The sequence below is a fragment of the Myotis nattereri genome, assembly GCF_964212035.1.
Source record: "Myotis nattereri genome assembly, chromosome: 4".
Classification (NCBI taxonomy): domain Eukaryota; kingdom Metazoa; phylum Chordata; class Mammalia; order Chiroptera; family Vespertilionidae; genus Myotis; species Myotis nattereri.
In genome coordinates this window covers 87,038,016-87,065,650 of record NC_138079.1, presented here as the reverse complement: position 1 = coordinate 87,065,650, position 27,635 = coordinate 87,038,016, and the positions used below count along the sequence as shown (strand labels likewise).

The 27,635-nt window shown below is 45.9% G+C and overlaps 1 protein-coding gene across 2 annotated transcripts in view; it reads left to right on the top strand.

Moving 5' to 3' along the window:
• Window positions 1-27,635, top strand: part of CALN1 (calneuron 1) — a 419,388-nt gene that overhangs the window by 200,091 nt on the left and 191,662 nt on the right. For both annotated transcript variants that reach the window (XM_081090572.1, XM_081090573.1), the window contains exon 3: window positions 26,032-26,175. In XM_081090572.1, the coding sequence (XP_080946698.1) occupies window positions 26,032-26,175 (144 nt within the window). The remainder of the gene's footprint in view (window positions 1-26,031; window positions 26,176-27,635) is intronic.

The window sequence follows — 27,635 nt, the reverse complement described above, 5'->3', positions numbered from 1 at the left end:
CATTACCCTGATGGCAAATGATATTGGGGTAATTTTCTTCCATGTACCATCTTTTTCCTTCCCTCATCCTCCCTCCCTCTTGCCGCTCTTTCCTATCAATTCCTGAAAGAGGGATGTTAAAATCTCTAACAGTGATTGTATGTTTTTTTTATTCCTTTAATTCTGTTGACTCATGTATTTTGAAACTCTTGCTATTAGGTACATAGGCATTTATCTTAGGATTGTTGTGACTTCTTGATGAATTGATTCTTTTTAGCATTATGAAATGTCCCTTCTATCTCTATTAATACTCCTTGCCTTACAATCATATTTTTCTGATATTAATTTATTCACACTAGCTTTCTTCTTTCTTTTACTTTGCTCCTATCTGTATTTTTTATTTAAAGTACATATCTCACAGATGCTATTTGATTGATCCTTGACATTTTATCTTGTCAGAAAAAATCTCTGCCTTTTTAATCGGAATGTTTAATTCATTTACATAAAATACAATTATTGTGTAATTGTTTTATTTCTACCTTTTTGTTATCAGCCTTTGATTAGATTCATATGTACTCTTTTCTCTTTGTTTCTCCTTCTTTTTGGTTAATTAACTTTAATTACTTCATTACATATTTAACTATGCTGCTTTGACTTGTGTATGCTTGTGTGGTTGTTCTATGGGTTATAATATACATCTTTTATAACAGTTTAGATACTTAGATTCAATGTGATTTTGTTTCATGTAAAATGTTAGAAATTCAACATTATGTATATACAGTAGTATATTACTTACACAGTAAGTCCTCACTTAATGTCGTTGATAGGTTCTTGGAACCTGTGATGTTAAGTGAAATGTTGTATAAACAAATCCATAGACTAATTGGTATAAAGAGTTAAGTTCCAACAGCATATTTCTAGTCACAAAAACACCACCAAACTTATAAATTAAGACCCAAAACGCTTCTACTATTAAAGAAGAGGGACATGTCCTGCTGTGTGTCCCTTTTGTGTGAGCAAGGAAAACCTTCCTAAGACCTGCCTCTGCAGCCTCACTCTCAGGTCCCGGAGGCCATGACTGGGTCCCTGGTCCGTGCTCTAGCTAAGGAAGGCTGGAAGAGGGAGTTTCTGGCAGAGAGGCAGGGACTGTTATTTTGGGGAGGCCTTCACTAGGGTCTGCCACAGGCACACTCATCTCTCGCCTGGACTGTGGCCAGAGTCTCCTCCTTCCTCTCTGCTTCCAGTCTCCCTCTCCCGTCAATCCATTCTCCCCACTCTGGCTGCCAGAGGAGTCTTTCCAAATGTGTAGCTACCTGGTTCGTTTATTTGCTTACTTGTTTATGGTCAGTCTCTTTCATAATTATGTAAACTGCCTGAGGGAAGAGACCTTACTTGTTTTATTCACAACTTATTACCCTTGACCAAGGCCCTGCACATCAAAGGTACTCAGGAGATGTTTGTTGGCCGGCTGAGTGAATGAATGTAAACCCGATTCTGTCAGTCTCCTCTGAAAGCCTTCAAATGGCTTCCTGTTCCCTCAGGGATGAAGTCACATCTGCTGAAAGTTGTTTGTGAGGCCTTTTGTGGAATGATCTGTGCCTCCGTTTTTACTTCTCCCCACTCCTCCCCACTCCTCCACTCTGCTCCAGCTTCCCGGAACCTTCTTCAGTTTTTCAAATGTACCATGTGTTTTCTCCCCTCTGTCTGCCTAGAACAACTGTCTTAGCTTCTCACTCTGACTGACTAAGTCCTTCTCTAGAAGTGAATTTCAGTTTAAATGTCACCTCTTCTGGGAAATCTTCCAGACCTTTCTCCCACGAGGCGTTGTCGGAAGCCCCGAAGGACCGCCCAGAGTACCCTGGGCTTCTCCATCTTGGAAGTCATCGCGTGCTTTTGTGACTTACTTAATAATTGTGCGTCTCTATCATCGTGATATGTTTTTTAAAAATCAGCTTTATTGAAATGTAATTCACATTCCATACTTTCACCTTTTCAAAGTACTAGTATGCAATTTAGTTTTTTCTAATATATTCACCAACTTGTGCAACCATCATCACAATCAATTTTAGACCATTTTAATCACTCTCCTTCGCCCCCCCAGTATGCATACCCATTAACAGCTACTTCTTATCTCCTCCCAATTCCATCAAACCTAGGCAACTGCTAATTTTTTCTGTCCAGGGATGTGCCGATTCTGGGTATTTCATAGATGGGAACTTAACTTCTGTGTGGTCAGGGATTGTGCCAGTCTTGTCACCACTGTATGCCCAGTGCCTCGCAGAGAGCCTGATCTATGGTTAGGGCTTCGATATACTAGTATTTGTTGATTGACTGGTGAATTGAATAGTTGAACATTTAGACATCCCCAAAGGCTATTTCTTTTCTGTGTATCTACAACACTTTTATACGTGTTGCTGTTTTCATTACCCAGCAGTGATGTTTGTATCCACTTGTTTATCTTCCTAGGTCAGGAGCTTCTGGAGGACAAGGCCATGCCCAGTTCATCTTTGCATATCTTGCTGAGTGCAGGACTTGGCATGCAGTGCGTTTGCCCAATATTTGCCCAATGGGTAAATGAACGAATGGATTAGCTATGACCACTTGTTCCCATATCATCAATCAAGGTCTCCCACTGGCACAGTGGGCTCAGTTCATTTGTTTGTTCATTCTGACAGTGTTTATTAACAAATTAGGACATTATTTTATACTTCCCATCAGTATTCTGTGACTATCCATCTCATCCATGATAATTACCCCTCCCTGTAGGCAGTCTGTAACCCCGGAGTCCTCTCCAGGCCGGCACAGCCCCTCACACAGACTTAGGGGCTCATCAAATGCCTTGTGATTCCCTGGACATGAGGGACGGGGACAGCATGCCAGATGGGGCTGTGCTGTTTGCCTCTGCCATCCTCAGACACTGGGGAGCTTCTGAGCCTCTGCCACCCAGCGGACTTTCATCAGAGGAGCTCAGCCCTCAGAGCGAAGCAGTTATGAAACAGGGAGAACACTGCCCAGGTAGGGCGCCTGTGTTGGCATGGTGGTGGGCATGTCCCGCTGGGTTGGGATACCTGGCTTGGGCTGCACCAAGCCCTGTTCCAGACGGTCACCACTGTGGTGAAAGGGAACAGGGGGCCTCATCTTACGGTGGCTGTCTGCTGGCTTCCAGTTACAGAGCTGGCGCCTCCAGGCCTAGAGGTGTGGGGCATTAGCCAAGCTTTGTGGCCTGGGTCCTGGTGCCATGGGCCCAACTGCCCATGCTGCTGCTGAGGAGTGCTTCCTGCAGGCTGGCCTGAGGATACAGGGGCTCTTCCCAGACTCCATGCACAGGGTCCTCTCTGAGCAGCCGGTCCTGTTCCATCCACACTGTTTTGCCTGTGGTCTGCCTGCTCCTGCTTTCCCTGGGAATGATCTCTCATTGTTTGGTACACCCATGCCCTGCTCTGTACAGGGGCCCATTGCTGGGCCTGATAGCCTTGCAGGCCCCTGTTCCCCTGGGTTTTGGCCTCTTGGACAGTCCTAGAATATGCTTGTAGACCAGACAGTGCCTGTGGTAGGCTGAATAATGGCCCCCAAAATATTCATGTCCTAACCCTGGAAACTGAATATGTTACCTTATATGGCAAAGGGGACCTTGCAGATTGATTCAGAGATTCTCCTGGATTATCTGGGTGAACGCAAGGCAATGATAAGGGTTCTTATGAGAGGGAGGTGCTTGCTCAGAGATAGAAGATGCTATACAGTCAGCTTTAAAGGTGGAGGAAGGAGCCTCTGGAGGCTGGAAATGGCAAGGATTCTCCCCTGGAGCCTCCAAAAGGAACCAACCCTACCAGCACCTTGACTTTAGCCCTGTAAGGCGCAGGTCAATCCTCCAACATCCAGAACTGTAAGAGAATACATTTGTGTTGCTTAAGTTGCTAAGTTTGTGGTAGTTTGTTGCAATAGAAAATTGATATATTGCCCCTACCTTGGGATTGCTGCTGGCCCTAGTACAGAGAGTTTGTGCCTGGTCAAATAGGAGCATTTATTTTTTTGAATCCAAGTGAGGCAGTAACAGTCAACTTGGGCTGCCATAATAAAGTACCACACATTGGGTGGCTTAAAGAACAGACAGTTATTTTTTTTTTACAATTCTGGAGGCTGGAAGCCCAAGGTCAAGGTGCGGGCAGGTTAGGTTTCCAGTGAGGGCTCTCTTCCCAACTTGCAAACAGCCGCCACTTGGCTGTGTGCTCACATGTGCTATTGTCTGTGGGTGTGTGCACACACAGAGATCTCTGTGTCTCTTCCTCTTCCTATAAGGACTCCAATTCTCTCGGCTTAGGGCTCCATTCTATGATCCCATTGAACCCTAATTACCTCCTTGAAGGCCCTATCTCTAAATATAGTCCCATTGGGGATTAAGGCTTCAACGTATGAATTTAGGGGGGGACACAGTTCCATCCGTAACACAGGCCCTCTGTAGTCACAGCTGTGCAGAAGAGCCAAACATTCCTCGGGCCATTCACTTCCGGGAAGCTCAGTACTCTTTGCAAATAAGAATGGTGTGGGCCAGCACAACAGCATCCTCACGTCGATCCCCTCATGCTTCTGTCATCTCATCCAGGGCTTCCCAGATGAATTTGAGGTATTTAGGGTTTTTACTGAGCTTGTTTGGACAAATGTAATCCCTCTGGGGCAGTCAATGGAAATGTACAGGGAAAGCACTGGGAGTTAGGGTGTGGAGTCTATGGGTCAAGTTCTATTTGGCCCAAGACCTCTCTCATGATAGGGGACAGCTGACAGCAGTCTGGTAGTATGCCTCTCAGGTGTTTTATTTTCTTTTCTTTTTCTGCTGCCCTGCTTAGTAAAGGAAGCAGTTTGTCTGGTCCTTAGCAGGGATTTCATCTTTCTAGGAATTGGAACTATTACACATCTTCATACCCGGCCTTCTCTGAACTAGCTGGTGCTGCAAATTGTTAATGATTCAGGTGACCTGGGAAACATAAAAGCCTCATCTCAGGAGAGCTGGACACTGTGAAGGTGGATTCTAGACACCAAAGCCTGGCTTCTCCAGGCCTGGCCCCAGACCGACTCTGGGCAGAATGCCCTAAAGCAGGAGAAGTGCCGAGCTGATGTCCCATGATGGGAGCCACAGGCCGGGGACTGCAGGGAAACCCTACTCTAAGAGAGCCTCTTGTCTGACATCTTTCTGGAAATCCTGCACCAGCAGCAAGCAGACAGTTCCTGATCAAGACCCAGCCGCCCCCACAGCTGCCCCAGAGGTTCCCAAAGCGGGGTTCAGTCAGAGCCTTTCCTGTTGGAACAATGGGCTATTGCTGGTACAGGAGCCCACACTTAGGTGCCGTGGCCCTGCAGTAATGCCACCCTGGCAGGCGGCGCCCCTGCAGCTCAGCAGTGTCACAGGCAGATCCTTAAATATGCTTCTAGGGACAGAATTTGGATCTGCAGGCATAAGTGTCAGTCTTACCATCGCCATTTGAGACTGACTCATAAGGAAAGCCTGGGGAGCCCGATGCAAGTGCTGAGTTTTTATCCTGCTCTGGTGAGTGTCTTGATTTATGCTCAGCTATGAAGGGACATCGCTTCAGGCACTGAGAAAACAAGCTGTGTATTTGGGTTTATTTGTCCAAGTGGCCAGGGACAGTTTGGGGACAAACAATGCCTTATTTGGAGTTGTTTATTTTTTCCATACCTCTGCCCCACCGGGTGACCTCAGGTAACCTTCCCCAGCTTGGGAACACCAGCATCAGCTTATGCACAGCCTGGGGGGACCTGTCCACACTTGGGAAAAGCCTCCATCACCTCAAAACCTCCAAAACCCTAGCAAAGATTCCAGTCCTGTCCTGGTCCCTCTCCCTTGGCTGGTGGCAGGGAGTTGGGTCCCGAGGACCAGGTTTTCCTGGGGACCCTCTGCTTCCTTCAGGGCATCCTGCCACTCAGTAGTCATTTATTGGGCACCACTGGTTGGAGGAGGCTGATGGTGGGCCAGTAGCTAAGGGAGCAGTTAGAGACATTACTTCAACTGGGACATGTGTCATGGACTGAAGTACTGTTGGCATCAGTGCCTTCAGCCCCAGACTGACCACATCCTACAGAAAAGGCTGGGGTGCAGTCTCCGAGGGGCTCCTTCCATTGTCCACTCTCCCTTGACAAATGGGCGGGGGGGAGGGCGGGGGCGGGGCGGGCACGGAATACCCTCACCATGATTTCCCCTGAGAGGACCTCAGAATGGCCGCATGTGCCAAAAGCATTTGGGCGGTCCCAGCAGGAGGCACAGAGGGGAGGTGGGGCTGTGGCTCGGCCACTTCTGAGCACCCTTTCCTCCCTGCCCCTGCTCACGCCGGTGGGATGTCCCACAGGACTCCGGAGGAGAGAGTGAGCTCTTCTCTCCCCTCCGGGGGAAACCCGACTTTAGCTGTAAATCTTAAAGAACACATAGAAAAGTGTCATTTGTGGAAAGAGGATTTCTGAGTAACAAAACAGCCCATAGTGTTGAAAGAACAGGTCTGCTCTTAACACAGCAAAGAGCTGGTGTCTGGTGTGTGGCTTGGAGTGGGGATGGGATGTGCTGAGATGTGGGAAGGGGGTGGGCATGACCAAGTTTAGGTTGACCCTGACACACCAAAGAAGGGGGAGGGTCGGCCCCATGGCAGTAGGCTCTGGCCCAACTTTGAACAGCAGACCTGGAAGTGCCTGCTGGACTAAGGAGCCCGTGGGAGCCGGTGAGGGACTGGATGCTGCAGCAGACCACGGTGAGATGTGCTGTTCCAGGCCCACAGCTCTGGATGATGGGCATGCAGACCCCAAGAGGGGGAAGGGCCGAGGGTGACTTGTTGATGTCATGAAACTTTTGGAATGTGATCAGGTAGAAAGAGCAGAATGGCTAGATGTTTTGTGGTTTTTATTTATTCGTTTGTTTATGTATTTATTTTTATAGAATGTGTGAACAGTCTTGGTTCACTACTTCAGCGTTAAACCAATGTCCCAACTTGTTTTTCTATTGAGAGAACCTCATTTTCCATTCGAGTGACACCCGAGAGAAAGGGTAATGAGTGAGAGAGGGAGGACACAGGCAGGAGATGGGCCGGCCAGCAGTTTATTTATGAGTCATTTTTTTATGGGCACATTGTTGTGAAGCAATTTCCATGTGGAAATGGCTTTTCTCCCCCCAAACAAATCGCCTTTTATGTTGCTGAATGGGATGTCAGGCTCCCTCTTTGAGGATTAGCTAAGTCCGTTCTCAGTCTGTGCTAACATAAGCACCTTGTAAACCCATCTAGTGGCAGAGTCTGGGACTGGTTTGCTCCTCACGGCCGAATTGGTTAATAGGAGTTGGGAAATAAAGAGTTTCCAGAGGAATTGGGCCTAAGAACAGATGCCTCAAGTTTTGTGAAAGATTCCCATTCTGAGATGTCAGATGCCCTCAGAAAAAAGCTCCTCAGAATGGAGAGAGTGGCTGGAGTCAAGCCTTCATTCATTCATTGCTTAGGTTTTGTTTTTAAAAATAACATTTGGTTCTCATACAACTTTAGACACATGGACAAGTTTGTAAGTAAAGGAAAGTATAAAGGCCACCACCGACTTCCTGCAGTCATCTGGAGTGTCACCACTGTATGATGATTCGCCTTTACATTTTGTTGTATTTTTTCTTGTCTTTTTCCCCCTAGACCAGTGGTTCTCAACTTGCCTAATGCCGCGACCCTTTAATACAGTTCCTCATGTTGTGGTGACCCCCAATTTCATTGTTACAAATTGAGCATAATTAAAGCATAGTGATTAATCACAAAAACAATATGTAATTATATATGTGTGTTCCGATGGTCTTAGGCAACCCCTGTGAAAGGGTCGTTCGACCCCCAAAGGGGTTGGGGCCCACAGATGGAGAATTGCTGCCCTAGACACATGCTTTAACAGTTAAAGTCATCTTGCTTATATAATTTTTATCCTGATTTTTAAAGAAAATAGATTTTCTCACGTCATTTAGTAAACATGCATAATATTCTACCCTATGATGTAATTAAATTAACATTACATAGTCTTATTTGTTTTTACTATTTTATTTTAGATAATTTCAAATATGGAGGAAAATTTCAAGACTAGTACAATGAACTCCTCTATATTCTTAACCCTCTTCTATGATTGTTGACATTGTCCACATTTGCTTTAACATTCTCTCTCTCCCTTCAAATAGCTACATTTTCCTCTACAACTTTGTAGAGCAAGCGGCAGACATGATGTCCCACTGATCTTGAATACTCCGTGTATTTTTTCCACACTCTTCCTGCATAGCCACGACATAACGATCAGACTCAGGAAACATTGTACATTACCACCACCTAACCTACAGTCTCCATTCAGATTCCCCCAGTTATCCCAGTTTTGTTCTTTACGGCTAAATCATTCAATCCAGAATCATTTGGCCCTTATCTGTGATGTCTTTTCAGTTTCATCCAACCTCAAAATATTTCTTAGTTTTTGGGAGTTCTTTTTTTCATTCACCACCTGGATGTTTTTGAAGGTTACAGGCCAGTTATTTTGTAACATGCCCCTCGTGTTGGATGTTGGATTTGTCTGATGTTTTTTCATGGTTAGATTTCAGTTATGCAGCTTTGGCAGAAATATTACAGACCTGATAATGATGTGTCATCCTCACGGCATCCGAACAGGTGACACATGATGATGACTTGGCCCATTACTGGTGATATTAACTTTGATCACTGAATTAAAATAGAGTCTGCTAGGCTTCTCACTGTATAGTGACTCTTTCCCTTTTATAATTAATAGTTATTTGCAGGGAAATACGTTGAAGCTATATAAATAATCGATCTTCATCAATCTTTCACTCACTAGTGATTCTTGCCTAAATAAATTTTTTTCTGAATCAGTTATTATTATGATGGTTATCAAATGATATTTTTTTCTGAATCCATCATTCCTTCTACACTTATTAGTATTATGCTGTAAGCAAGAACCTTTTCTTCATTCATTCACTCACTCATTCATTTAGTTGGTATTAACACATCCGTTCCTATTTTATTCAATAGATCATGATCTCTTCCTGCCATTGTTTATTTTGATGTTAGAATTGCCCCTTCAGACTGGTTTCTGGTCTTTTTGGTATAATCCCTTCATTAAAAATGATGATCGCACAATACAGACTGTGTAGAAATTTATTTTGCCACTTGACAATAAATTATGAACATTTTCCATGTCATTAAGAGTCTACACAACTAGTTTTAGTAATTGTATAGGGTCTATCAAGTATACTTAATACTTCAGCTTTCATGGTCCAGGAGAGACTCCTCCCATTGTGAAGACCCTCATTCTATTGGCCAGGGACAAGCATGTTAACAGAAACAGAGGTGGCACACCAAGCAAGGGCAAGTCCAGTGTGGTTGGGTATATTTTCTTCCTGGCCCGCACCTTGGAGCTGTTAGAGAGAGGCACTGTCTCCACAGGATGCAAGGATACTTATTGTGGGGATTCCTCTCATATAAAAATTGTCAGCAACCTATATATCAATCAATTGGAGATGGAATATTACATAGTGTAAACAAAGTAGTTATATGGATCAATATGTATATATGTGTGTATTTATTATTTATATATAAAAGTACACACACACACATATGTGAACGCATATGTATTCAGAAAAAAGATGAAAATGTCCAAGGTAACAATATGTACTGAAATCATTCCATTTTGGAATGGAAGGAGAGGAATAAAATAGAGAAGTGATCTATGAAGAGCTTCAAACTATAATATACTTCCATAAAGCCAATTCAAAAGAAGATCTAAAGTAAATATAGTACAATGCACAGACTTGATAAGCCTGTGTTAGGGAAACACATGTTTATTATATTATTCTCTTTTCTACACTCTTACGTTTGAGGTATTTTATAAGAAATAAACATTTTTAAAATTATGTATTTTTTATATATATTGACTTGAGAGAACGAGAGAGAGAGAGATATTGATTTGTTGTTCCACTTATTTATGCATTCATTGGTTGCTTCTTGTATGTGCCCTGACCTAGGATTGAATGTGCAACCTTAATGTACCCACAACCTCCGAGGGTTGAATGTGTAACCTTAGTATACCCACACCTTGGCTATCTGTACAGCGCACTAAACAACTGAGCTATCCGGTAGGGCCAACAAATATGTTAAAAATCATGAATAGGAATGATAAATACCAAATTAAAGATAGTGATAATATCCGGGGAGTGAGGGAAATGAGATCAGAGAGAGACATACAGGGAGCTTCATTTGTATCTGTGATGTCTAACTTTTTGTTTTGTTTTCTAAAAATACTAAATCAAAATGTTAAGATTTGATAGCTTGCTTGTGGATTTATAGGGGTTCATTTATATCATTCTCTAGGCTATTCTGCATTTACTAAAAATATATGCCACAGAAGTGAGAGAGTAACTAAGGTTGAAAGTCTCTGGGAGGGAGGAAGTAATGGAATTCATAGCATTCTTGGCGTGTTGGCTCTGGAAAGTAGAGCCTGAGGCAAGGCTTAAATGCTCAGATCTTCGGGAAAGTGCAAACCCAGGGCAATAAGAATGAGAGAAAAGAGAAGTGATAGAGGGAAGTATGGAAAGCAGATCTAAGTGATGCATTGCCAAGTTGGCCATTGTTTCATGAGGTCTCAGCTATGTCGGATGACTCCAGATGGGCTGAAGAGAAACACTGTTTGGGGACAGTCTAATGGAGAGAGTAACGAGGGAATTTATTTCCCAACTCTCCTGTATACTCTTTCTGATTGGTCAAGATTGAATTTTCATACCGTTAGTAGCCTGGGGCTTCTGGAATGTGCGTGTCATCTAGTCCATTTGGCCATCACTGAGAAGGCCTGATGGCACACACAGTGTGGGGCTTCATCCAAGCTTAGAAACTGTGGAGCAGTGAGAGAGATGCTGGCAATGGCCTCGGGGCTTGGGGCCGAATGGCCCTAAAGGAGTCTGCTTTGAGTCCCCATACTGGCAGCAGCTACAGCAAAACAAGTGGCCAAGAGTATGGGAGATGGATGAAGGCGAGAGAATCTGGATTGCCATTAAATAAATCGGATACAAATGTAATGGGTACCTCTTTTGTCTGAAACGAGAGAGAAAATGAGAATGAATTTTGTAGTAGGTAAGTTTATAGGGGAAAGGGGGTAAAAAATATTAAAACCATTCTGGACTGATAACCTCTCCCCCCCCCCCACCCCCCCAAGAGCAATGAGAGGACATTATTTACTGAGAGTTTGGGGATGGATTTGGGAAGTAGGATTAAGAATTTGTGGAAAATCATGAAGATCTTGAATAATAACCATGGAGAAAGGAATGTGTCCAGCTACAGAAGTGGAGAGGCTGCCTGGGAAGCAGAGAACACGCCCAGCAGGAAGCTAGTAGGGGAATTGGAAAGAGAACAGTTGAACGGAAGTGGGCTCCAGGTAACTTGTCTAGTTGGGATGAATGGGAAAGGAAGACAATGGAAGGCTGAGGAATGAAGGTCTCAGAAGGTTGAAGAGCAGCCAGCCAGTGGGAGTGACAGTTGGAAAAATGTGAGGTCATGATATGAGAGAAAAACTTTAGACCTTATGATTTCAGAGCAATGTTGAGTGAGAACAAGGACCAGACTCTCCTTACAGGGGTGTTTCTTGAGTGGAAGGGAGGTGAAAGCGTTTAGAGAAGCAGTGGTTAAGTGTGTTGAAGTCACTTAGAACTGTAGCAAGGTTGTTGTTGTGCTATAAGGTCAAAGCTTCAGGGCATGAGGAGGAGTGGTGAGTAACTTTGGCTCAGCTCTTCACTGGAGGACCAATGCAAATCATTCGGCACTGTTTTCCTGCTGAGTCACCAGGGGAGGCCAATTAGCAAATGGGGTCAGCTTTATCCATGACACTAAACTGAATCATCACCTATAATCTTGAATCTAATTACCATCCATCTTTAAGGATCGTATTCATTTTTCTCCTGAAAAAAATTAGTTTCCTACCATGACCTTCCTCTCCCTAGTTTTCTTAAGTTGTGGGTATTACAGCACTCATCACGTACTGCGGTAATTGCCCATTTACGTTCCTGTCACTCTCCCCACCTGCCCCATCATGAGGGCTGTAAGGGCAGGGCCAGATCTTGGCTAGCATCTCGTTCTCACCCTAATGTGGGCCCTGAAGATCCTGGGTGCTCGGCATGCTGGAAGGAAGAGGGCTGTGGCAGTGTCAGGCAATGAAAAGTCCCCAGGTCACCTTCTGTTTGATGGTTGAAACAAGTTCTTTGATTAAGTCATTTCCTACTTTTCTTTGCCCTTCTCGCTGCCCCCTCCCCCCAATTACTTAAGAGATATATGTTCCTTGTAGAATATTTGGAAAATAATAACCACCCATAACCCTGCCCTTTAGCAATAACCACTATTAAGGATTTTGTGTATATTTTTACACAGTTTATTTATTTATTTAATAGATAAAACATTAATGGCACGAACTTCAAAAGTATACAGTAGGCCCCCTTATTCGTGGTTTTTATTTTTCATGGTTTCAGTTACTTTTGGTCAACTGTGTCTGAATATATTCAATGGAAAATTCTAGAAAAAGAATTTGAAAATATTCAACCGCACTCCATTCTGAGGAGTGTGATAAAATCTCCCACTGTTGTGGCTCCATCCATCCAGGATGTGAATCATCCCTTAGTCCAGTGTGTCCACACTGTAGACTCCATGCCCATTAGTCAGCTAGTAGCCATCTTGGTTATCATATCAACTGTCTTGGTAGCTCAGTGCCTATGTTCAGGTCACCCTTATAATAATCTAATGCTACATCACAATGCCTACATTACTCACCTACTTCCTCTCATCGCATGGGCACTATATCATCCCCCATCATCACAAGAAGAAGGGTGGTACAGTACAGCAAGATACTTTGAGAAAGAGACCACATCCACATAACTTTATTCCATTACATTGCTATAACTGTCCTCTTTTATTATTATTGTTGTTAATTTCTTACTGAGCTGACTTTATAAATGAAACTGTATCATAGATATGTATGTACAGGAAAAAAAACCCCAGCATATACAGGATTCGGTACCATCTATGGCAGGGGTCCTCAAACTTTTTAAACAGGGGGCCAGTTCACTGTCCCTCAGAACGTTGGAGGGCCGGACTATAGTTTAAAAAAAAAAACTATGAACAAATTCCTATGCACACAGCGGCGACAAAACACCCGGCGGGCCGGATAAATGTTTTCGGCGGGCTGCATGTGGCCTGAGGGCCATAGGTTGAGGACCCCTGATCTATGGTTTCAGGCATCCACCGAGGATCTTGGAAGGGTCCCCCACAGAAAAGGGGGATGGCTAGATTGTGAAAGTGTTCCTCTATTCCTTTCCTTCCTCCCCCACGTGGTTCCCATCCCCAGGAGAATCATAGCTACCTGTTTCTTGTATATTCTTCCACTGGCAAGCAGGTTTTTATACTAAATTTTTTCTTCTTCTTTTGCTTACATGGTGGCATTTGATGCATACTTTTCTGCCTCTTGCTTTTGGCACTTAACAACATCTTGCAGGTCGTTCTACATTAGGATAAAAAGAACATTCTTATTCCCTTTCTAGCTGCATCCTCTTTTTAATGTTTTATTATAGAAAATTCAAGTCTAATGAATACCCATTACCTAGCTTTAACTTGTGACTAAGCTTGTTTTACTTATACCCCATCTGTCAGCCCTCCTCCTTCCTCTGTTGTTTTAAAGTAAATCTCAGACATTATAGCATTTCACCTCTAATTATTTTAGCATAGACCCACAAAATGACTTAAAAAACAATACCAATATCACACCTAACACAGCTAACTATAATTCCTTAATATTATGAAATCTGATCTTTTAAAAAATATATAAACAGTGCTGCAACTGAGAGCCTGGTTTGTATTTCATCCCACGTGTGTGTGAGTTTATCAGTAATATACGTTTCTAGAGGTGGAGTGGTTGAGGTAAAGTGTGCATTTGTAATAGACTAGAGATTGCCAAACTGCACTTCAGAGAGATTATACGAATAAATACTTCTTCCACCTAAGTTTGAGAGGACTGCTTCCTCACAGCTTTATCCACACAGCGTGTTATTGTACTTTTATGTATTTATTTTTAATGTATTTTTATTGACTTTAGAGAGAGAGGAAGGGAGAGGGAGAGAGAGATAGAAACGTCGATGGGAGAGAATCATCGATTGGCTGCCTCCTGCATGATCTCCATTGTGGGGCGTGCAGTAGGCAGCCGATCAACAATTCTCTTTCATCATTGATATTGATTTCTTTCTGAAATCAATACAAATATATTTTATTTTAAAGTAGATTTCTTATCTTCTTTAAAAAAATAGGTTGGGGCATATGGTGTAATGTACAGTTGTAATTTAATATTTTCCAAGTATAAACTGACTATTTTTACTCTATTATTTAGTAATCTTTCTTTCTTCCATGGATTGAAATGTGGCCTTTATCACACTGTTCCCCTCCGTGATCTGAACATCCACAAGGACGTGCGTAGCCCCTGAGCTTCCTCCTCAACTCCCACCCAGGATTCCTTCCCTTCAGTAAACTATGCAGTGGTTTGTGTGGTGTGTGCATGCCTGTTGGGTGCACGTACAGACTCATTTAGGATTAAGTTTCTGGATAGAATTCCTGAAGCAATCCCCCCCCCTTTTCTGAGTTTCCCTTTTCCTATTAGAGAGCTGGACTGGGAGCAGTCTGCCTCAGCTGATTTCAGTTTTATTTCTCAAGCTGGGGAGAGTGTGAGGCTTTGAAATGGTCTTTTCAAAGGTGCAGACTTATTTTCATGGAAAACCGGCATGTTAAAACAAAAGGAGGGAGTTGGCCATTGTAAGCAAATTGCTTCCTATTGATAATGGGCTATTCATGCAGCCTGCAGTGGAGAACAATTTCTTTCATATCCAGGCCCTTTATCAATTATCAGGAAGGCACAATGCAGTAGGCAGTAATGCAGCAGGGAGCAAATGGGAGGGCTCTGCAGGGAAGCGGGGAGCTGAGGGAGGGAGTCTCTTTGCGGGCCTCCCCTGAACTGTTGTGCATCCGTCCACACCTGTGCCTTCTCCTTTGCACACCTCACACTTGGGCTCACGTTGTCTTAAATCTCATCCGGCTGCCTTTCTATCACAGCACTCGAGGGTCAATTCTATTTGCAAGGCCATTAGAAAGATGACTTGGGCTGTGTCTACGTGTGCTCTTGCATGTGAGAAAAGGAAGGACAGGTTTGCTAAGAGTTACAACTGAAAAATTACGCAGCAGAAGTGGAGTTCTGTTCTGGATTAGAGCCAGTTCTTCCAACTCCCACCATTTGTCATTTTGCCGTGAGTCTCGGTGCCATGAATTATTTGGAAGATGACTTTATGAGAATGTTGTTTTCACAGGCTGAGCTGCCCAAGCAAAATTCCTGCTTGGCGTGGGCAGCAAGGAGCCTTTGGGGCTGTGTTTTAGGCACCGGGGCTGCGTTGGTCTAAGACGCTGCACCCCGGATGAATTAGGAGTGGAGAAGTCAAGCTGAAGATGTGTGACCATCACTGTCCTCTTGTCCCATTGGGGTCAGTGTGTACAGCAGGTAAATGCTTGTGGCGGGCAGAATCTGCCTGCTTCTGCCCTCTCCCTGATCCAGAGCAGGGGTTGGTCCAGATGGGGCAGAGGGCAGAGTAGGCCGTGGCTTTGGGCTGGAGGTGCAGCTCGGGGGCGGGGGTGGGGGGGGTGGGGGTGGGGGGGGGGTGTTAAACCTGCAAGGAGTAAACCTGTCGCTCAGCAGGTGCCGTGTCCTAAGATGGGCAGGCCTGTGGGGGTGCCTCCGTGTTGGTGCCTCTGGCCTCCATATTGGTGCCAAGTCCACAAAATCACTTTGTTGTCTCAGATGTGAATTATACTCCAGTCTTAGGATATTAACATTTACAGCTTAGGAACAGTGTGACTTAATGAAAAATTAATTGTATTGATTATTACCATGTTGTTCACAGATAAATTCCACTCCATTTGCTGCTTGCAGATACATCCAATATTGCCTCATGTGTCAAATGAGATGGTCCCTCTTTTCTGTCTTGGGCTCTGTGTCTGGTTTTCCCTGAGAAAGTACTTGTTGCCACATGAGAAATGGCTGCTTTTGTGGAGAAATGTCAGGCTTGTCTCCTTGATGGTGTCCAGTCTGCTGGACCCTGGGAGATGGTCCATCTCCGCATAGGACAAACGACCCATCATCCTGCCCCGGAAACAGTCCCAGCCTGGTGTCAAGAGAGTGGCCTCTCCCCACTGCTCCCCCGTCACGGGAGCCCTTCCTCCTCTCTGAGCATCAGCTCCATCTCAGCCATGTGTGGTCATTTTTTGGGCCCTTCCTTTAGGCCAGGCCCCAGGCTGAATGTGGGTTCACTGTGGTTCTGGGATTTTCAGACATCATCTGAATTGTCTACCTTGCCTTGAACCCTCCCTTAGTAATCATTTGAGCCTCGAACTTCAGTAACTAACTCCTAAGTGATAACTGGATAAAAGGAATATCTCATGGAGATTGGATTTTTGTGCAAAATGATGTGAAATGGAGGATGGTGCTAATTGATACTGCCTTTTTGGAAGATGTGATATCCTATATAATAAAAGCTCAGCGACCGAATGGTGGAATGACCAGAACAACCAGTTGACCAGTTGCTATGATGCACACTGACCACAAGGGAGCAGATGCTCAATGCAGGAGCTGCCCCCTGGTGGTCAGTGTGCTCCCACAGTAGAAGAGCCACTGGGCTGACTGGGATGAGCGGCTGCTCCTGCAGCGGGCCAATCCCCACAGGCCACAGCCCCTACGAATCCCATTCACCGGGCCTCTAGTTGTGATATAATAGGAAGTACATATCGATCTTCCCTGGTTCTTGGCTCAGAGCTCCTAAAACGCTTGTATACTAATGTCCCTGTCTTATCCCCACAGTTCCTATATAAAATAATGTCTTTTGTATACTAATGAGGTGACTGGTTACTGGGTCCCTAGATAAACTCAGGATGAGGCCTGGTTGCCAGAAAGATTAAGGCATGATTAGAAAGTTGGAATTTTTAGCCCCATCTCCCTACCTCCAGAGAGGAAGATTGAGTTCAATCACCAATAGCCAATATTTAACCAGTCATGCTTAAGTGATGGAACCTGCATAAAAACCTTAAATGATGGTGTTTGGGGAGCTTCTTGGCTGGTGAACATATTGAGGTGCTGGGAGGGTGGTGCACCCAGAAAGGATATGGAAGCTCTATGCACTCCCCAGCCCCCCAGACCCAGCCCTGTGTATTTCTTCCATTTGGCTGTTCCTCAGTTGTTGTCCTTTATAGTAAACTGGTGAATGTAAGTAAAGAGCTTTCCTGAGTTCTATGGGCTGTTCTAGCAAATTATTGTGGGAACCCCTGATTTTATATGCGTTCTGTCAGAAGAACAGGTGGCCTAAAGGGTCTGCACTCACTCTGTAGGGTCTACACTAACTCCGAGTGGGTAGCAACAGAACTTGGTATCCACAGAGCTAGAGAATTACTTTTTTGGGGGGAAACTCACACATTTGGTGTCAGAAGTGTTTGGAGTAGAAACAGATCATAGAGGGCAACTCGGCAATATGTATTACGTGCTTTAAAAATGTTCCCGACCCAGCAACATCAGGGTCTAATAAATAATATGCAAGATTGAAATGACAGTGTGTTAAACAAACAAACAAACAAAGATAAAGAACTATAGAGAATGCATGACCCCAATTTTAGAAAATTTATATGTAAACATTTTGGAATAAAATACCCTAATACATTAACAATGGTTATTGCTGACCTATGCAGTATAGATTTTTTCTTGATAGATTTTGGGAGCATTATTTTTTTTTTTTTAGAATAAGCACAAATTAATGTGTAACCTGAAAAGATATGGCATTCCTGTACAGGTCTAGCCCTAGTCTTTTGAGGGGGCTGTCCTCACCCCGGAGGTCAGGTCCAGAACCCCATAAAGAGGGCCACCCCCTTGCTAGATGTCCCCTCCTCTTTCCTCACTCATCACCATGACTTTTTGTATAGAGACCCGCCAGCCGTACTCACTCTCATACGTATCTCAGCCTAATGAGTGGTTTTCCTTTCGGTCCTGCCAGGAGCGTGCAGTCCATCACTGGGTGCCCCTGGCCTGTGCTTGTACTGGTGGGGAATTTTTCCAGTAGCTTTAACTGACCTGGCATGCTAACATCAATTCAGCTTGATCTGTCGAGGTGTAAAATTTGGAGACAGATAAACTCTGTCCTAGCTCCTCACCCATGGAAGTGCCCCTAGCTTTCAGATGGCCTCATGCCTCCCTATTTTAGGAATGAAATATTTATTATTTTTCTTGGGTTGGGATGCTTAGTCTTTATCTGTATAATTTCACCACCTGATACGTTATTGAAATGCTTTTCTCTCTGGATGCTAGCGAGGGAAAGAATTGGCTTTATCTTTGAATTCAAATGGTCATTTGGGCCATGAGGTAAGGAAAAGAGGAGCGTGGGGACCCTGCCTAAGGCCCTCCAGCCTTGATGTCCAGGCCTTTGAACCGATTTCCAACACTGTCCCCAGCCCGCTCCCAGGGGACCAGTGGCTCCCGGTGAGTCTGGGGCGGGAGTTTATGGAGCCCTGCTGCAGCCTGGATTGGAACCTCGGTCACAGAGGCAGGGATGCTCTCAGGGAGGGACGGTCACTGCTGCTAGCCTTGTCCTTCTGCAGGCGCCTCCCCACTGGGCCCTCACTTCCAGCCAGGGGCCCGGAGCCCGTGAATGCAGCCCCTTCTCCCCTCGCCCACGGTGCCTCCTGGAAGCTTCTCTGTTGCATTGACTCCAGGCCTCAGCCTCCTTCTAGGTTCTCTCACGCCTCCCCTCCTCCATGAGTGTTTTCCTAGTTCATCTTCTCTCCTCTCACTCCCAGGCACTTGTCTTTTTTTCTCAGGTAAATTTTAATATTTTAAGACCTACTACCACTTTTTTGTGTGTGTGAAATAAGAGTCAATTTAAACAAACAAATATATACAGGAAGTGCCCCCATCTCAGGGCGGACCCTGTCTGACACGATGCTTTGGTGTCCCGCTGTAGCATTCATCAAATCTGAGCCAGGAGGGAGCGCAATACACGTGTTGAAATGGATCCAGTTACACCTCAAACAGCAAATTGCCTAGGAGTGAGGATTCTTTAACCCTTTAAAGGTGTCCCGAGAAAAACAAGCCAGGTTAAACATGTGACTAGTATGCTGCCACCTCTCCCCGCCCCCATCCCTGTGGCCTGTCCCCAGCCAGGGCTATTAGCTGCTGGGCCCTTCTGAGTGTGTGTGGCGTCCCGCCTCCTCCTGAGGGCCCTGTCCCCTTCATGTCTGAGCTCTCCCCTCTGTATTCCATAATTGCTGGAACCCATTAGCTGGTTTTGTGGACTGACTGATGATAATGAAATTGGAACTCATTCACACTAAAACCCACACTGGGACTGGATCAGTGTGTTATGGCAATTGTGGTCATTCTATTTTCATTTTCTCCAAATGCTAGCTGCAGGTGTCCACACGCTGGCTAGACCACCCGCCACCCCCTTTCCCTCTCTGAAAACCTGTGCTTCCTCCTCCATTCTCAGTTAATGTCTTTGCAACTCACCCCATCAGGCAAACTAGCAACCCCAGCATCAGCCTTAGAGCCTCAGATCCTCCCTAGCCCCGGCCCTGCACATGACCTTCTCTCAGGAAAGCCTCCTGGGCCCTCCCACCAACTCCTGGTTACTGGGCTCCAGGCTCCTGGCCTGCCCTCGACTCTGTGTCAGCCTCCATTGAGGCCCTGCTTCTCATCGCTTGTCATTCTCATCTTAGCCACCCTGATGCGGAGCCCTTAGTTTAAAAATCAATCTGATCCTTTTCCTTTTGCAAAATTTAAACCCAGTGAGGGCTTCCTGTGGCCTACAGTGGGGTTCAGAAACTTTAAAGGCCAGAGTGTAAATATTTTAAGCTTTGTGGACCAAACCATCTCTGCCATAATTTCTCAATTTTATTTGTATAGTACAGAAGCAGTAGACAGTGGACAACAGTTGTGTACCAATAAAACTTTATTTACAAACTAGAGGCCCAGCGCACACAAAATCTTGCGTGAATAGCTCGCTTCCGCTTACCTCAGCTTGCCGCCCCACCCATTGTGGCTCCTAGCTTGCGCCCAGCCCTCCACCACTCATAGCTCTCTGCTGCTAGTAGCTCTGGGCCGCTAGTAGCTTGCACCCAGCCCCACCTCGAGAGCCGCTGCTCCTTTGGCAGTGACAGTGTTAAGTTGTTACGGCGTAACAGCCATGGGCCTTTTGTATAAGAGATTGCCAACCCCTTGGTTGGGCCTTCAGGGTAAAGCTCAGATGGCTCTGAAGGCCCTTTGCGATCTTGCCCTAGTGCACTTGTTTCTACACCCACTGTGCAGCTGGTGTGTTAGACATGCCCATCTTGGCACTTTCTCTCCACTCTGCCTCCTTCCCCTCTCTCCGTGGCCTGAAGATGCCAAACAGTCAAGGGTGACCCTTTCACAGAGCTGTATCTGTCGTGTCTTTCACCCCCTGGAGGCACTTCCGTGGGATTTTGTGCAGACTCGTGTTGCTGAGCTTGTCATCCTGTGTTATGAGTGTCTGGTCACCTCTTTGTCTTTCCAACCAGAATGTAAGCTTCGTACAGCCTGCAGAGTTTCTTTTGCTTCCTATCTATTGTGGCGCAGTACTGGGATATAATAAGTAAACAGCAACTTTCCATTGATTAATCATTTCTTGTCTTCCCTAGAGAAGGTGGAAACCCTCCTAAATCTTTTGTCATTGGCTCAATGCCTGTCTTATTATTTCTTCTGAAAAAATGACCTCCAAGTTTGTATCTTCTCTTTCCTGGTACATTTGTGTTGTTATTTAATAACCGCCTTGCCTAGCCTTGCTGAACTGCGTCTATCTCCAGTGTTGCAATTTCTCAATGACGTGCATCAACGGAATTCATCTTGTGAATAGAGCCATCTCTTTTTGTGCTTTAGGCCTACAGTCTTCCTAACAATACATTTCTGTGGAGATTAAGCAGGTTTTGCATGTCATGGAGATTGGGATGAGAAACGGTTGTTCTTCATTACTGATCTAAGTTTGCACATTAACGCTGTGAATTTTAGCCGAGTCTTCAAAGCCAGACGTGAGCCAGTGAATATTGGCTCTGGCTGAGGTCTGGATTTCATCTGCTGCACACTCCCTTCAGCAGCCTGATTGATGAGTCTGTTCTGTATGCTAGGTGTGCCCTTGCTGTTGTTATTGCTCCAATTGGCTATGTCCCTAGGGTGCATTATGGAACCGAGGCCTGGTGCTCAGAGGGCACTGGGTCAGGATACAGATGGTACCAGTGGTAGGTGTGGATATCTTTCAGAAAATAGATGTACACCCTGGCCAGTGTGGCTCAGATAGGTGAGCATCGTCCTTTGCACCCAAAGGTTGCTGGTTCAATTCATGGTCAGGGCATATAACCAAGTTGTGGGTTCCATCCCTGATAGGGGGCGTGCAGGAGGTAGCCAATAAGTGTTTCTCTGTCTCTCCCCCCCCGCTCTCTAAAAATCAATTGACTATTCTTTAAAAAGAAAAAAAAGAAAGGAAACAGACTTACTGGCATAATGAGAAGTAATCTCTTGGGCTCTAGAGCAGGACCATGTCCAGCACAGGCCTTGTTTGGCTCCAGACCATCATATCCCTCCAGGCAGGAGAAGCCTGGATCCGTGTGGGAATGCGGATTTGGTTCTGAGAAAGTCCATGTGCAAAGAACGGATTTCTTTTCTTAGAAGATGTGTCTTCACGTGTTTCCTTTCACACAGCGACTGTCGGGCAGGCTCTGATCCCCATCGCAGACGCCCCTTTTGGGAGTGAGGGTGGCCATGCTGGTGCCTGCTGTGCATGTGTCGCGTGAGCCTGAAACTGAATTGAAAACCAAATGCACAGCACGCTTGCTCCAGGGGCATTAGCCCAAAGAGGGGATGTGTTCCAGTGGAAAGCACACCACATAACTGGGTTGTTTCTGAAAATTCGATCTGTGCTTCCCACTTCCCAGTGGGAAAGCGGCCAGAGCCCCTCCATGCTGCGAGCAGGCCGCCTGTAGCCGGAGGCAGTGGGACCTGGCCTGCTCCAGTGTCTCCGCTGGTTTTATGGGCATATTTCTCACACCCTGTTCACTATTAAAAATAAAATGAGGCACACATCACATGTCTCAGACTGCAAGACCCATTTCCTCCTAATAAGCTTCTCGTTTGGCTGGGCTTCCCTTACACTAACTCTCCAGAGGTGCCCATTATGGATTTCTAGTTTTGTACTTTAAAAAAAATTTTTTTTTTACTCTCTGATATTTTGAAAGAAATTAAGTTAGTGAGCTTTATCCTGGGAGCCAGGAGCAGACATTCTATGCAAACAGTGGAGGAAGGCTTTGTCCACCTACCTGGGGGCCACAGAAAACAAAACTCTGAGCCAGTATGTGCCTGCCTGCCCTGTGCTGGGCTGGGTCAGGGCCTGCCTGGTTACACACTACAGATGGGACCAACCACGGGGTTTTGAGGCCTGGAAGGAGCATGTCCCTTCATAGCAGGTCAGTGCTGGGGTGACCCCATCGTTGGTCTGCCTTACCAAATCCGGGAGCCTTGGGTGAGGCAACTCTGGGTGGGGATCAGCAGGCACACACGCCAAGAGCTGGGTGGGGATCAGCAGGCACACACGCCAAGGCCTTCATTTCCAGACCAAGTTCTCCAACACCCGCAACCAGGCCCCTCCGGGGTGTCCAGTGTAAGGAAACAGACTCATTAGTTGGAAAGGTCTAGAGCAGGGGTCCTCAAACTACGGCCCACGGGCCACATGCGGCCCGCTGAAAACATTTATCCGGCCCGCCGGGTGTCTTTGCCGCTGCTGTGTGCATAGGAATTTGTTCATAGTTTTTTTTTAAACTGTAGTCCGGGCCTCCAACAGTCTGAGGGACAGTGAACTGGCCCCCTGTTTAAAAAGTTTGAGGACCCCTGGTCTAGCGCATGCAGGGGGAGCACAGGAATGAGGCCCCGTCCTGTCAACAGGAGGGCATCACCCTTTCTGAGTGATAGCAACAGCCCAGAGCGTGCAGGCTGGAATCTGAGGGGTGGGAAGTGGAGATGGCGCCTGGGGAAGGGAGTGGTCCAGAGGACACGGGGCAGGGCTCTGCCTGCAGCTGACCCTCCAGCTGGCCCGCCTGGGACCCTGGCCTCTTCTGTGACCCCAGGTAGAGCCCTTGCCATCATCTGACATTTCCTACTGTTGCCTAGTACAAGTCAGCCCCGCGTAGAACCCTGCTATAACAGCCAGAAGGAGACCCAGCCCAACCTATTGTTCAGATGGAGAAACGGATGGGAGTGGAGACTGTTTCAGAGCCAGACAGGCTTCCTCCTGTGCTCACTCCCACCTCAGGGACTCAGTCTCCGCATCCACCTGCCCCTGGTTTCTGGGATCTGGGCTCAGGTGAGGCCGTGGTGTCTGTCGCAGTGTCCTTGAGCACCGCGCGCCATGACCTCAAGCTGAGCAGCAGCACTGAGCTCTTCTCAGGCCGCCAAGGACTTGGTAGGAAAACATACGGCCCCCGTAGGTAACCCTGGGCAGGTTTTGTTGACGAGAAAGCCTAAAAGTGCAGACAAACGCCTTGATTCAGGATTTGGAGTGGACTAAAGTTTTTTTTTTCTATATCGTCAACGGAAAAACGAGCATTTGAACAACAGATTAATAGGGTATGAAAGAGAACACAGCTTCCCGTTCTTCTTTTAAACATTTTAACAATGTCCACCGATCTACAGAAAGAAGGGCGTAGGGATCCTTGTGGCTAACCAGCTCATTTTACACATGAGCAAAATGAGGCCTCAGGCTTCGGCTGCAAACTTCATTAGCTAATCCACCTGGCCAGGAGCCCCGGGTCCTGACTCGCGGCTGGGCTGGTCTCTGCTGGAGCCCACATTTATTAGCAGAAAGCATTCAGCATCCTGAATTGGTCTCAAGGATGGATTTGCTCCCAAAGTCCGATCCTAATTGATTCAGACCCACCATCCATTGAACAGCTGTCTGTCTAGCGCCTCCTTCTGAGTGCGAGTGGGAACATACAAAGACGAATGGAGTGTATGAGGAGCTTCGAGGAGAAGCCCTGGTTTCTACACCAGTCATCTTATTTCTAGATGGGTCATCTAGATGTTATGTGAAAGTAATGAATGGCCCGCTGAATGGCTGACAGAAAGGGAAATGACTTTGGCTGCAGTGAGCAAAGATGTTTTTGTGGGTTCCACAGCTTGTCCTTGACTTGTCCTTGAAGGACTAATTTGATTCGGCAGGTAAAGAGGAAGGCAGGGTGTGTCAGGTGAAAGAAATGGGTGGCATAGTGCAGCAGTCTGATAAACAGCCCCCCCCCCCCCCCCCCCGAAGTATCAGGTGCTCATCCCGGGAACCTGTAATTGCTGCCTTGGCACAAGGGGTTTTGCAGATGTAATTAACTTAAGGATCTCCAGATGGGGAGATTATCCTGAATTGTCTGGTGGCCCCTAAATGCAAACATAAGGGTCCTTATCAGAGGGAGGCAGAGAAGATCACAGACAGAAGAGGAGAAGGCAATGTGACCACAGAGGCAGATAATGGAGTGATGAGGCCACAAGGCAAGGAATGCTGGCAGCCACTGGAAGGTGGAAGGAGGCAAAAACAAATACCCGCCTAGAGCCTCCAGGGTCCCTGTCCACACCTTGACTTTGGTCCAAAGATACCGATTCCAGACTTCTGGCCTTCAGAGTGAGATAAATTTCTGATGTTTTAAGCCATCAAATTGTGTTACGGAAATCACAGGAAATTAACGTAAATAGGAAAGGGCAGAGCCTGTGTAGGAAAGGGTGTGGTTCAAGGTATCTGCTGGGAGCAATCAGATATTTAGAAAAGTGGACACTAAATGGATTAGGGCCAAGTGTCCTGTAATAGTTTTAAGAGTTCCTGCAAGTTTCTGTGTGGCTCTCACCTTCCTGACTGGAGTGTCGGGATCTGAAGGAGCACCAGGACTCCCAGCAGGTGCTGGTTATTTCTCTGCGGTACAGACAGCCAGTACTTGTTGAATGACATGACGAAGGTTGGCAGCTGCCCTGCCTGGGTTTGCACTGGGTTTACTGATGAAAAATCAAAGCTGGCCAAATCTGGTGCGCAGAGACGATGGATGGACCAACGTCTCATCTTCAGGCTGTGATCTCGAATTCATGTCATGCCTCACAGGGTTGCGATGTGTTAGGAAATGCTCAGCCAACCCAGAATTAGCACCACACGGGCTCTGGAGGGAGGGACTCTGGGTGGAAAGCAGAGCAAGTCCGGTTGGGGTAGGAGGATGGGAGACCCCCTGCCGGAGGGAAATGGCCTTGTTGATAGCAGAGTCAAATTCTCTGCCAGCCCCAGCGAATGTGATTAAAGATGTTTTTTGGGTTTTTATGACACTCCTATCGATCTGAAGTTGTGTATAGCCATAAAACAACTGTAAATTACAGGATGAAATAAAAACAGCAGGATACTTAACTCCTAGCCTACTATGAGGGTGAGAACCTCTCTGCACAGCTCCTGCAGCAGTAGGGAGCCGGATGTAAGTCTGTACAGGAATCTCATTCCCCTTTCCTCCTGATGGCCAAGATTAAGAGGCAGCCTTTCTCCTCACAGATGAAGCCTCATCTTTATCCTCCTTCAGGAGGTGTCCTTGGTTAACGTGATTCTCTGCTGGGACCGCTGTCTAACTGTGTACCTACTACAGTGTTTTAGGATGTGCAGGGCCAGTTACCGCCTCTGTCCAAAGCGCTTTTCCTTCCTCCCCTCTCCTCCTGTCCCTTTTTCCCTCCTACCCCTTTTTTTCTTTCATTTTCTCTTTCTTTCTTTTTTTGGGTTCCTCTCTTGGCCGTTCTTTTATTGAAATAAAGGGTTTTGACATGTCACTATTTGTAAAATAGTTAGGAATTTTCAGTATACAATCACCAATAATTTCAATGCTATAGACCAAGCCAAGTGACCATTGGACTTTCTTTGCTTTCTCCTTGTAGAAATCCGAGAGGCCTTTCGGGTTCTGGACCGAGATGGGAATGGCTTCATCTCCAAGCAGGAGCTGGGAATGGCCATGCGCTCTCTGGGGTACATGCCGAGTGAGGTGGAGCTGGCCATCATCATGCAGCGCCTGGACATGGACGGTGAGACCCTGCCAGCAGCCTCTCCCCAGATGAGCCTCCACTCATTAGCGAGACTTTTGATTTAAAGGGCCCTGCACTTGGAGTTAAAAGATGTGGGTTTATGTCTTGGCTAACATTTGAGGAGAAGGAACTTGGACTAGATCATTCCATTCAGCTCTAGACACCTACAGAGCTGGTTCTGGGGCCATGAGAGGGAACAGGGAGAGGAAGGTTTGGCTGGCAGAGCAGTGAGAACAAGGTTGTTTTGTGTGTGTGTGTGTGTGTGTGTGTCTGTGTGTGTGTGTGTGAAACAGCTTTATTGAGATTGAATTCACACATCATAAAATTCACCCATTTAACCTATGGCACAAATTTGTGCAACCAAAGCTATAATCAATTTCATAACATTTCACCACTCCAAAAAGAAGCCCTGTGCTTCCTAGCCATCACCCCCAACTCCTCAGCCCCCCTCAGCCTTAGGCAACCACTAACCTGCTTTCGATCTTTCTGGATTTGCCTCTTCTGGATATTGCACACAAATGGAGCTGTGCAGCATGTGGGCCTTTGTAACCGGCTTCTTTCGCTTCACATAATGCTCGCATGTTCATCCATGTTGCAGCACGGGTCAATACTTCGTTTGTCTCTTTTATGGCCAAATCATATTTTATTGTGTGGCTATAACAGCTTCTTTTCTCTCTGTTTTACATACTGGGGAAAAGAGTTTCATTGCATTAGATAATCTTTAAGGTTCCCCCCCCCACACACACACACACACTAAAACCCTGCAAGTCTATCCTAAAACCCTGCAAGTCTATCTCAAACTAGTGTGACCCTCCTGACATCTATACCTGCCTGAGCTGAACGTCCAAGGAGGAGCCTTCTTATTTACTTATTTCTTGTTAATACATATACTTACCCCCTCTGAAAAGCATCTTGATTCCAGGCATAAGGGGTGCATAGTGGTGGACTGTTGGGACTCTTGATGGAACATGCCGTATAGACCAAGTGAAAGAAAGCAGAGAAGGGGCCCAAGAAGTCTTTCTGAACCAAGGCCATTGTAGGGAGATGTTTGCTTGGGCTGCAGGCTAATTGGAAGAATGGGGCTCTCTGCTAGTATCCTGTGGAACTTGGAAGATGGACAGTTGGTTGACCATGTGGTGAGTGAACCACAGCACCGGCCTCCAGGTGCAACCGTGGACATTCCCTTTCCAGTTCAGGACAGAGCTGCTGTATCAGGATGTTCGGTTGTGTGAGCAGACCAAGCCTTGGCCTTGCAGCTTTGATGGATTGTGAATTATCTTGTCTTTGCAGGCTTGACTGGACCTTTCTTGAATTTTAGAAGTATTTCTGAAAAGCTCAAGCAAAGCACATATTGTATAACAAAACTGCTTTCCCATGGACTCCCATCATTATTTCAGAGATACATTTCCAGAAAAAAAGTTTTCTCTTTAAAATAATAAACATTTTAATATATACAGCTG